General features: G+C 44.6%; 2 protein-coding genes across 3 annotated transcripts; both read left to right on the top strand.

Annotated features, from left to right (window-relative positions):
- The first annotated feature begins 1,236 nt into the window (after positions 1–1,236).
- On the top strand, positions 1,237–6,017 carry LOC138645646 (microfibril-associated glycoprotein 4-like). Its single transcript, XM_069735092.1, has 6 exons — positions 1,237–1,352; positions 1,471–1,543; positions 2,356–2,513; positions 2,836–2,932; positions 3,015–3,209; positions 4,602–6,017. The coding sequence occupies exons 1-6, from the start codon at positions 1,347–1,349 to the stop codon at positions 4,862–4,864; spliced, it is 792 nt and encodes a 263-aa protein (XP_069591193.1). The 5' UTR covers positions 1,237–1,346; the 3' UTR covers positions 4,865–6,017.
- A 1,309-nt stretch (positions 6,018–7,326) lies between these two features.
- On the top strand, positions 7,327–11,910 carry LOC138645645 (microfibril-associated glycoprotein 4-like). Of its 2 annotated transcripts, none has more exons than XM_069735089.1 (6): positions 7,327–7,455; positions 7,648–7,732; positions 7,967–8,124; positions 10,552–10,648; positions 10,741–10,935; positions 11,259–11,910. In XM_069735089.1, the coding sequence occupies exons 1-6, from the start codon at positions 7,450–7,452 to the stop codon at positions 11,507–11,509; spliced, it is 792 nt and encodes a 263-aa protein (XP_069591190.1). In that variant the 5' UTR covers positions 7,327–7,449; the 3' UTR covers positions 11,510–11,910. The 2 variants fall into 2 exon arrangements, with proteins under 2 accessions (XP_069591190.1, XP_069591191.1); XM_069735090.1 differs by having other exon boundaries at positions 7,341–7,455; positions 7,687–7,732; positions 11,259–11,909.
- The last annotated feature ends 288 nt before the right edge of the window (positions 11,911–12,198 follow it).

The raw sequence follows: 12,198 nt of genomic DNA, 5'->3' as shown, positions 1-12,198 counted from the left end.
GACTTCCTTTATCCAAGTACAAAAAAGTGCGTAAGGATGAAGTCTTGAAGTCTATTGTAAGCCCTCCTAGAAAGGCAGAGAGCCCCCATCGCACCTTTCCTTATCCTTCAGGACTACAAGGCCATAGCAAGGTTGACTATAACTGACTTCCTCTTGCCGAAGTTTAGGGAGAGGACCTCTTATTCCCAGCTTTCATCTGAGCTTCTTCCACCCCAGGGCTGGACAAGAACCTCAGTCTAGCCTGCGCTCCCATGAAGGAAGAACAATGGGTTGCAGGAAGGCGAGGGAACCTGATGGCCACACACCACTTATGGTTATTAGAGGGACATTTTGTAAGGGCACATGCACTGGCAATAACCTGCGCCTCTGTGCATTAAGGTCCATGTACCGGGAATCTGATCATCGGTTGTACTCATGGAGATAACTTGTGTCTTCTAATCCTTGAGTTGCCAGGGTTAGTAGCTCTGGTCGGTCAGGTTTTGTGGATTTCTCCTTGATGTTATCATTTCTTCTTCAGAACCACCACAACCTTGTAGCTGTGGATTGCAATGAACATGTCTGGATGTAACATGTGAACAGGAGTTTGTCCAGGAGCAGAACCTCAGAAAGTGAACTATAACCACAGTAATAAATCGTTACCCAACAGTCACGTTGTTGTCTATAAAACATCGAGATCTTACACTTGTGCTGATTCCACGATTTTATGTAACTCGTCTTAGATGTGTCTGAATCTGCTGAAAGTTTGCAACTTCTTTTCTACTTATCCGGATAAGATCGATGAGATGAGGTAAGAGATCTGCTTTGGGTTGTGAAATGGACCAAATTGAAGAAATATCAAGATGAGACCAAATTCAGGACCAAACTGATCGAAAACGAGGACTTAGGGGACCTAAAGAGACTGAACTCTGTGTGAAATGTGCAGATTTTCAGTCACTTTTGTAAGGAAATGTTGAGCGAATGGAAATGACACGTTTGCGGTTCATGTTCCAGAAACTAAAGAATTGGAGCTGCCGGCTGTAACCCAGGGGTCGGAGGCTTGGATCATCTCTATTAAAGTTGGTTTTAACACTGCATTTGATTCAGAACCAAATCGAATCTGTTTAAAACAAATTTTAGGAATCTCCCAGATTTTGATGGGGGTGAGCCATCCCTGTAATTGCACAAGCCCCTACTCTTCTCTCACTTCCGATAATTCTGGGCATTTATTTACCCTCTGCCAATTCTCCAACCTTCCAGGAAGTCCAGGATGAGGTAATATTGGATCTGACAATGACAACAACACGTGACCGCGTCCTTTATAAAGCCGAGGTCTGAGCACTGTCCACAGTCTGCAGGTATTCGCCACCATGAAGGTAAGAGCAGATCGGGGGAGGGGATCCTGTGAAACAATGTCACCTTCTGGAAGGTTCTAAGTCCTATCGTTGGCGACTCTCACATATCTCATTGTATTCTATCATCTTCCCCCATCAGAAGTTGCTGCTGATTGTCGTCGTCGTCCTCCTCCTGCATTCTGCTCATTCTGCGCCTTTGAACCAGGTTAATCGTGAGTACGGCATCACTTCTCTGCCCTGGTGATGAGACACTGATGGGAATTCTAAATCAATGGGTTTAGTGAGATTAGACAGAGATGTGGCTGCAGAAATTGATTACAATTTGGGAACCTCCGGACCGGGATCATGCCTCGCATGGTTGTTAGGTCATCTCTAAGGTTCCTTGGTTGTTCTGGGCTCAGGTATGACCAAATGGCCAGCAGAACATGGACCGGTGCTCAGGTCAGCCTTTATCGAGGGGTCTAACACACCTCCATTTATAATCCAGGTGTAGTCGGGCTCTGGACATTTCAGGCCTTCTCACTGGTAGCACTGACTCTGGAGTTCCCTACTCTTAGGACATGATATAGGACATCGTGTTTGATATGTGGCTGGCGATAGATGTTAGAGGAACGCCTGCCTTGTCCGGTAGGCCATAACCTCAGTATAATTTACAGGACGGCCCTGGCTGGAGATTCCCCACCGACTCTTTAACAGAAGAACATTTACTTACGAGGCACTTCTTGCTTAGATGCCACAGTAAAAGAGGCATAACATTATTTACACTATATTACAATGCGATTGATGGCTTCGGGGGCAGGAACGTGACCACAGTCCACCGCTCTCACACAATGAGCACAAGTCCAGGTGTGGGAGATGATAGCTCACAAATCAATCGGCCAGTCCTTCTTTCGCCAGAAGTCATTTGTAACCCTCTTACATGGCTGCTCCCTTTCAGTGACTGAAAGTTTACGGTAACTAAATGGACATTTCTATGGTGTAATGACAACGTTATATGAGCTCATCTTGTGCCCTCTCCTCCTAGTCAATATCTGCAGAGATACCTGCCACCCCCTCGACTGCTCGGATGTGTTTGCGCAGGGACTGACCTCGGACGGGGTGTACCTCATATACCTGGGCAGTGTGAGCTCCTCTCCTGTATCTGTGTATTGTGACATGAGCAGCGCTGGAGGACCCTGGACGGTAAGTAGCCGCTGTGACTTTGTGGTAGCACATTTCAGAGAGATGGTGCAGCATGAGAGAAGTCTTAGAAATGGTAATGGGAGGCTCAGGTTATGGAGGATGATAGTCTTAGATCATTGTGTGTCCCTATACTCTCATTGGATGCATGTAGTGGTGATGGAGGACCCTGGATGGTGAGTACCTGCTCCTCTGACATCATCTGACGCCCGTCCTACCAATGTCTGAGTCTCGCTCTATAGATGACATCTCCGCCATCTCTCATCACACAGATGCTCCCCGCTGGCTCAGTGTCTCTGGAGCTGAACTGTTCGTCTCCTTGCAGGTCTTCCAGAAGAGGTTTGATGGTGGTGTGGATTTCTACCGGGGTTGGGAAGACTATAAGTTTGGCTTTGGCCGAGCCTCCGGAGAATACTGGCTGGGTAACTGCTCCTTCCTCACTTTGGGGGCACTGGCTTCACATTTGGGGGCACAATGCTTATTACTTGTCAATCATGTATTTAGGTTTACAGAATATTTTCCTCCTGACCCAGAAGAAGACGTATGGTCTGCGCATCGACATGGAGGACTTTGAGAACAACACACGACATGTGACCTATGACTCCTTCTCCCTCTCACCTCTGGCCATCAACCCTGACGAGGACGGGTACAAGCTGGATATTGATGGCTTTAAGGAGGGAGATCCTGCAAAACGTGCTGGTATGTAATAGTGCCATACAGTGCATAATAATACTGCCATACAGTGCATAAATAATAATGCAATACAGTGCATAAATAATACTGTCATGCAGTGTATAAATAATACAGCTATACAGTGAATGAATAATAGTGCCAGACAGTGCATAAATAATACTGCAATATAGTGCATAAATAATACTGCCATACAGTGCAAAAATAATGCTGCCATATAGTGCATAAAATACTGCAATACAGTGCATAAATAATACTGTCATACAGTGCATAATAATACTGCAATACAGTGCATAAATAATACTGCTATACAGTGCATAATAATAATGTCATACAGTGCATAATAATACTGCAATACAGTGCATAAATAATACTGCAATATAGTGCATAAATAATACTGCTATACAGTGCATAATAATACTGTCATACAGTGCATAATAATACTGCAATACAGTGCATAAAATACTGCAATACAGCGCATAAATAATACTGCCATACAGTGCATAGTAATACTGCAATACAGTGCATAAATAATACTGCTATACAGTGCATAATAATACTGTCATACAGTACATAATAATACTACAATACAGTGCATAATAATACTGCAATACAGTGCATAAATAATACTGCTATACAGTGCATAATAATACTGTCATACAGTACATAATAATACTGCCATACAGTGCATAATAATACTGCAATACAGTGCATAAATAATACAGTGCATAAAATACTGCAGTACAGCACATAAATAATACTGCCATACAGTGCATAATAATACTGCAATACAGTGCATAAATAATACTGCTATACAGTGCATAATAATACTGCAATACAGTGCATAAATAATACTGCCATAGAGTGCATAATAATACTCTCATACAGTGCATAATAATACTGCAATACAGTGCATAAATAATACTACCATACAGTGCATAAATAATACTACCATACAGTGCATAAATAATACTGCTATACAGTGCATAATAATACTGCTATACAGTGCATAAAATACTGCAATACAGTGCATAAATAATACTACCATACAGTGCATAAATAATACTACCATACAGTGCATAATACTACTGTCATACAGTGCATAAATAATACTGCTATACAGTGCATAATAATACTGCCATACAGTGCATGAATAATAGTGCAATGCAGTGCCTAAATTACACTGCCATACAGTACACAAATAATACCGCCATACTGTGCATAAACAATAGCACCACACAGTAACTAAACATAAAAAGTAGTGTAGTATACAATCCAAAACAAATATTCATGCCATACGATGCCAGTATATAGTAATGGCGCCATTCAGGGTCCAAAGGAAAGAAAGATACTAAAGTTCTGCCCCAGGAAACGTATTCAGCTCAGTTTTCTAATTTCCAGGAAATTCTCTACCGAATCACAACCGGATGAACTTTTCTACCTACGACCGCGACCGAGACGTCTATGTCGGTAACTGTGCAGTGATGTATCACGGGGCCTTCTGGTACAACCACTGTCATGGCGCCAATCTGAATGGGAAATACCAGCAAGGCGTCACCGCGGAGTACGCCACCGGCGTTGTGTGGGCCACGTGGAAAGGAGCTTATTATTCATTAAAGAGGACTGAGATGAAGATCGCGCCCACTAAGTCAGAGCAACAGTGATGGCGGCACAAAGTCACATGATCTAAGTGAGGGAAACCACCAGAGAGTAGCGGATCACCGGCGCCAGTACAATGTACATACCTTCAATAATGCATGTAGTTATAGAACCGGACTTTATCATTACAAGGGTTTACCCACAAACAAGTTCATTTTAATCAAAAAACTCTTAACTTCTTACCGTTGAGTAGATGTGAATATTTTTCTTTATTTCCCTTAAAAAAATGTATTCTAGTGATTGGCTCCAAAGTCTCCACCAAATAAGGTTGTCTTTGAATCAGCTTTTGGTAGGGGTCCAATGTAGTATTAGAATTATGGTCAATCTGAGGATCTTCTGGTGATCGAATGGACCATGGACCAGTCCAATCCTGATCTTGCCCTCTAAGTACCTGAGTATGAGCCACATTGAACCAGATAATGGTTTGGTTTTGGGTATGGTGAAAGTTGGCAAGAGCCGACTGTTGGGTTGTTGAATGGGCAGGAATCAAGGAATGCCAAAATGTAGATAAATCCAGAAGCCAACTCGTTATAGGAGAGGGGGCTGGGTTTGTGTTTTCATTCAGAGAGAAATCTCTTCTAAGCAATAACCAGGACAAATGTCTGATCCATAGTCACGATGGAGATACAGATGATGATAATTGTGCTCGGATCTGTCATGGAGCCTCCTGGTACAACCAGTGTCACGGCACTAATCTAAATGGTTACTACCAGCATGGCATCACCGGTGGGTGAGATTCTGGCATCATACCTTACAGTGGACGGAGATGAAGATTGTGCCAACCTCTGGTGGTATCAGAAAACCATAACCATGATCTGTGACTACAACCAACCTCTACGTACATGACCCGACGAGACCGACCAACCGCCAGTCCTGATGTTCTTCTTCGTTAGAATGTAACAACTGGTGGAAATTCAAGCAGGAAGGAAACAATTAATTGTTATTGGACTTGTCGAAATGATCATAGTGAATGGACTCGTGAAGACCACAATCTAGATCGGGAGAATCCTCGGGATGTGGACGTTTCTGGTGTCTCATGTTGTGTTGTCTCGTGTATCTTGACTCATATTCAGAAATAATTATACACCGAGTGTAAATCAATTGTTCTCTATGTAATTGTCGCAGTAAAATAAATGTTAGGTTGTTACAAAAACCTTATTCCATCCGAAGTCCTGACATTCGCTCTTATTACTTCTCACATGTAGCTAAGATGTATCCTTCATTTTCAGGCCGAAAGTCAAGATCCTCAACTTCAAGCTGGGCAACCACATCAATGGTGGTACATGAGCAGTCTATTAGAGAGCGGTCCCACCAAGAGAACCCCTGTTAGCCTGTCCTATTAGGCCATGTGGATGACATATTGGGAACCTGTACGTGAAGCCCCCTTTATGAGCCAGAATAAGGAGTAGCTGAGGACAGGGTGGCTCCATGTCGACCAGACAAGACAATAATCATCCAGTAATCCAGTAATAATGCCCTCTCTAAAAGTAAGAAAACTCACCTAATTGGGGCTCTCGAGTCTTCTTCTCACCTCTACACAGAGAAGATGGCGCAATTCAGGACATCATTGTGCTGCCTGCACCGCCACGATGCCAACGTCTTGTAGACACACAGCGGCCTGCAGAACGGAGGGCACTATAGAGGGGCGTCTATGTCTCTATAACAGTCATGTTGCCATCACTACAGCTCACAGGTCCACCAGATCTTCAGCCATTTCTGAGGAGGACACAAAATGTCAAAAGAAAAATAAGTCATTTTTTTCTTGTTTTCTTCTGAAAGAATTGTGCACATTACACCATTGACTTGACCTATAGATGAGTGGACCTTGGATGGACCTTGGATGGATGGATGGATGGAGGATCTGACCATTATGTTAAGGGTCCAAGATTGGGCTGAATGTTTAAAAGTCTCCAAATCTTTTTATAAATAAATTAAAACCAGTTATACCCATGGGATGGGCTAACTAACCAATGTTTATGGGGGAGCTCTGACTGACCCTTGATAGTTTGGGCTTTTTTGTTTCCCAGGACATAAGTCGAAGAGATGTTGACCTGCAGGTTTCACCACTTTTTAGTTTGTAGGTGGAGAAATATCTTGGAAAAGCTTGTTTTTCCAGGCATTGGTTTCTTCTCCTCTAAGCAGGGGAAGAACTTTCTAGGTAAATCGTCCAATCAGATCATGCTGAGCAAATATTCACTCCTATGTTTCATCCTATATTATGATATATCCCTAGATAACAGTCCTAAGAGTCAGATATATAGATGTAGAGCAGCTCTGGGCACAGGGTGCTACAAGAAGTCAGGCGTTTATCTGCCAGGACTTAGGATGACGCTGACATCTTCAGATCAGGGCAACGTTCTAGAATGAAGACTAAGAAACATATTTCCTGTAAATGCACAAGCCCCGCTCTGTCTGCCCCTCTATAACTTCCTGAGAAGTCTGAAAGATTTCATTATCCTCTTCCTCGGCTCTGACCAGGAAGTCCACATCGGGTTAATATTGGGTCTGGCAGGCCGGTAATGACTTGTGACCTCGCCCTTTATAGAGAAGAGACCTGAACGCCATCTCTAGGGTGGAGATATTCCCGACCATGGAGGTAAGAACACAGTGGTGGTAGTGTCCGGTGATACAACGTTACCCGTGAGAGATGATTCCTGGTACGCTATGGGCTAATTATAAGTCCGGATATGAATAAACGATGTGACGAAGATCCTAATTATTGACAGATCAGATATATTACTGGCAACACTGACCTGTAATAACATTTATATACTTCTCCTCCAATCAGAAGCTGACGCTGAATTTCGCCTTTTTTTTGCTGCTGCAGAGCGGTTACGTGACCCCAGGATCTGCACTTCTGAACCAGAGTAGTTGTAAGTATAGCGCCACCCCTCTATTAAGGGGCATGGGAACATAGGAACTAGGTAAATCGGGGAAAATTATATTTTAAGGGATCATTTAAGAACCATGAGATCTGCAATTTTGCTGTAAGTAGAGATATTTTAATGATTGACTTTATAAAGAGTTTAGGGTGAAGTGTAATAACATCTTTAGATGCAATTGATCTACAGAGGCCTCTGACCGCGTCTTGTGTCCTCTCCTTCTAGTCGATACCTGCAGAGATACCTGCCACCCTCTTGACTGCTCGGATGTATTTGCTCAGGGTCTGACCTCAGACGGCGTGTACCTGATTTATCCTGGTGGTCTGAGCTCTCCCCCAGTACCTGTGTATTGTGACATGAGCAGCGATGGTGGACCCTGGACGGTGAGAAATAGGAGTGACGGGTAGTGGTAGACAGAGATGAGGAGGAGATGTAGGGTGGTGCAGCACTGAGGAGAGGACAGGAAAGTGGTAAGCAGAGATGAGGAGGAGATGTAGGGTGGTGCAGCACTGTGGAGAGGACAAGTAGGTGGTAGACAGAGATGAGGAGGAGATGTAGGGTGGTGCAGCACTGTGGAGAGGACAGGTAAGGAGGTAGACAGAGATGAGGAGGAGATGTAGGGCGGTGCAGCACTGTGAAGAGGACAAGTAGGTGGTAGACAGAGATGAAGAGGAGATGTAAAGCGGGGCAGCACTGTGGAGAGGACAGGTAAGGTGGTAGACAGAGATGAGGAGGAGATGTAGGGTGGTGCAGCACTGTGGAGAGGACAGGTAAGGTGGTAGGCAGAGATGAGCAGGAGATATAGGGTGGTGCAGCACTGAGGAGAGGACAGGAAAGTGGTAAGCAGAGATGAGGAGGAGATGTATGGTGGTGTAGCACTGTGGAGAGGACAGGTAAGGTGGTAGGCAGAGATGAGGAGGAGATATAGGGTGGTGCAGCACTGAGGAGAGGACAGGAAAGCGGTAAGCAGAGATGAGGAGGAGATGTAGGGTGGTGCAGCACTGTGGAGAGAACAGGTATGGTGGTAGACAGATGAGGAGGGAATGTAGGGTGGTGCAGCACTGTGGAGAAGACAGGTATGGTGGTAGACAGAGATGAGCAGGAGATGCAAACCGGTGCAGCACTGTGGAGAGAACAGGTAAGTGGTAAGCAGAGATGAGGAGGAGATGTAGGGTGGTGCAGCACTGTGGAGAGGGAGTGTAGGTGGCAGAGATGAGGAGGAGATGTAGCGCAGTGTAGCACTGTGGAGAGGATGAGAAGGTGGTAGACAGAGAAGAGGAGGAGATGTAGGGTTGAGCAGCACTGAGGAGAGGACGGGAAGGTGGTAGACAGAGATGAGGAGGAGATTTAGGGTGGAGCAGCACTGTGGAGAAGACAGGTAGGTGGTAGAGATGAGGAGATGTAGGTTGATGCAGCACTGTGGAGAGGACGGGTAGGTGGCAGAGATGAGGAGGAAATGTAGGGCGGTGTAGCACTGTGGAGAGGACGAGAAGGTGGTAGACAGAGATGAGGAGGAGATGAAGAGTGGTGCAGCACTGTGGAGAGGACGGGAAGGTGGTAGACAGAGATGAGGAGGAGATGTAGAGTGGTGCAGCACTGTAGAGAGGATGGGAAGGTGGTAGACAGAGATGATGAGGAGATGTAGGGCGGTGCAGCACTGTTGAGAGGACGGGAAGGTGGTAGACAGAGATGAGGAGGAGATGTAGGGTGGTGCAGCACTGTGGAGAGCACAGGTAGGGTGGTTGACAGATATGAGGAGGAGATTTAGGGTTGAGCAGCACTGTGGAGAGGACAGGTAGGTGGTAGAGATGAGGAGGAGAAGTAGGGCAGTGCAGCACTGTGGAGAGGACGGGAAGGTGGTAGACAGAGATGAGGAGGAGATGTAGGGTGGTGCAGCACTGTGGAGAGGATGAGAAGGTGGTAGACTGAGATGAGGAGGACATGTAGAGTGATGCAGCACTGTGGAGAGGATAGGTAGGTGGTAGACTGAGATGAGGAGGAGATGTAGGGCGGTGCAGCACCATGGAGAGGACGGGAAGGTGGTAGACAGAGATGAGGAGGAGATGTAGGGTGGTGCAGCACTGTGAAGAGGACGGGAAGGTGGTAGACTGAGATGAGGAGGACATGTAGAGTGATGCAGCACTGTGGAGAGGATAGGTAGGGTGGTAGACAGAGATGAGGAGGAGATGTAGGGTGGTGCAGCACTGTGGAGAGGACAGGAAAGTGGTAGACAGAGATGAGGAAGAGATGTAGGGTGGTGCAGCACTGTGGAGAGGACGGGAAGGTGGTAGACTGAGATGAGGAGGAGATGTAGGGTGGTGCAGCACTGTGGAGAGGACAGGAAAGTGGTAGACAGAGATGAGGAAGAGATGTAGGGTGGTGCAGCACTGTGGAGAGGACGGGAAGGTGGTAGACTGAGATGAGGAGGAGATGTAGGGTGGTGCAGCACTGTGGAGAGGACAGGAAAGTGGTAGACAGAGATGAGGAGGAGATGTAGGGTGGTGCAGCACTGTAGAGAGGACGGGTTGGGTGGTAGACAGATGTAGGGTGGTCCAGTTCACAGCTTTGTGGGTGAGAGTGATAAGTCTACATTGTTTTCTATAAGCATATATAAGCTGATGCACCAGACGAATTCTTGTCAGACTGTAGAAAACTTATTTATGAGAGAGATTGCAGGTTAAAAATAGTTTCAAACAACTAAGTCATGAATAGTGATGAGAGTTTGAGAATTCCATATGTTCAAGAAACATTAGTTAAGTTTCTTGCGTTTTCACATGTGGACCCATTAATGGTTGTCTCCTGCTCTCCAGGTGTTTCAGAAGAGGTTTGATGGGAGTGTTGACTTCTATCGTGGCTGGAAAGAATATAAGAAAGGGTTTGGGAATGCGAATGGAGAATATTGGCTGGGTAGGGTTTATAGTTTGTCTTTTATATATTCTTTTTACTTTTTAATCTTGTGATATGTATAACATCACAAATCCTCCTGCCATCATCTCCAGGTCTGCAGAACATTCACCTCCTCACCCAGAAGAGGTCCTATTATCTCCGGGTTGACCTAGTAGATTTTGACAATGATGCTCGGTATGGGATCTATGACACCTTCTCTTTGTCTCCGTTTGCCATTGATCAAGAGGAGGACGGATACAAGCTCTATATTGGTGCATTTAAAGATGGCGACCCCAACAAACCTATCGGTAAGAGGTTGACATCTTCAGTGGTTTTTAGGGTTCTTGGAAGTTCTTTGTTGTTTTTCTTTGGTACAGGTGAAAATTAAATCTTGTCTTCTACATCCCTGCCCAATACATCTTTACCCCTTTTGCTGCCTTCATTTTGATGATCTCTTTACAGTCTTATCCATTGAGGTCATTGTATTGTATAAGGAACAAAGCCTTAAAAAATGGGAAATATTATGTGAGGGTCACAAACTAAAAGATGGACGTAAGGTCAAGGCTGGTTTGAGTGTTGACCATAGATATTTTGCATTTCGTAATATTATCTTTGTCTACAATCTCAACAGGAGATTCACTGAAAACTCAGAACGAGATGAAGTTTTCCACTCATGACAATGACAGAGACAACAGTGCAGGTAACTGTGCAGCCAGTTTTCGTGGAGCCTCCTGGTACAACGCCTGTCACATGGCCAACCTCAATGGCCTATACCTGAAGGGCAAAAATGACCAAGATGCAAAGGGTATGACTTGGAAATCATGGAAGGGGCAACGCTACTCACTGAAGGCATGTGAGATGAAGCTTGCCATCAAAGTCTAAGTCCTGGATGTCTCATTCAGCTTCTAAAAATGAATCTCCACGAGGGCAGGAAAATTAGAAGAGTCAACAAAGACCTTGAAAAGCCACCAATGCAGTTGAATACCTTTACATCCATGGAACCAGACAGGTTTATGATCCTTGTGAAGAATATCCAAAACTCGTCTGCTTAATCTGCTTTAATTCTCCTACATGTGCCTACGGAATGGATAGATTTAGCTCTGTACTGTATCTGCAGGTCATGAGACTGTAAAATATCTGGGAAATCATGGTCAGCAAAGTCTTGGGAGGAAAATTTGGAGACTTAATTTACAAAACAAAGACTTTGATACTAACAAGCATAACAATATATAAAGAGTGGAATCAATAAAATACAATGTATTCAATAATAAAAGTAACAATTTAGCTTTTTCTCTCTTGTGTCCTGTATAAAAGTCTAATAAACATCAGTCTATAGATGAGACCTCCTATAATCTATAGATAAAGGTGTCCTTGTGGACATTACTGCAGATTTTGAGAGACCTTCATTACTTTAGCAAATGCAAGTAAACATTGTTAGTATCTAAGAGATGTCTATGCAGACCCATAGACGGGGGTGGAAGGTGGGGGGTAAATGGCTTTATCCTCGAGATCTTCTCATTGTTACACATGTGTCCCATAGGAAGCCCTGGACACATGATACTGGAGGAAGG

Source organism: Ranitomeya imitator, chromosome 7, assembly GCF_032444005.1.
Source record: "Ranitomeya imitator isolate aRanImi1 chromosome 7, aRanImi1.pri, whole genome shotgun sequence".
NCBI lineage: Eukaryota > Metazoa > Chordata > Amphibia > Anura > Dendrobatidae > Ranitomeya > Ranitomeya imitator.
The sequence above is the reverse complement of the archived record's forward strand: the minus strand, read 5'-3'. Positions and strand labels throughout refer to the sequence as shown.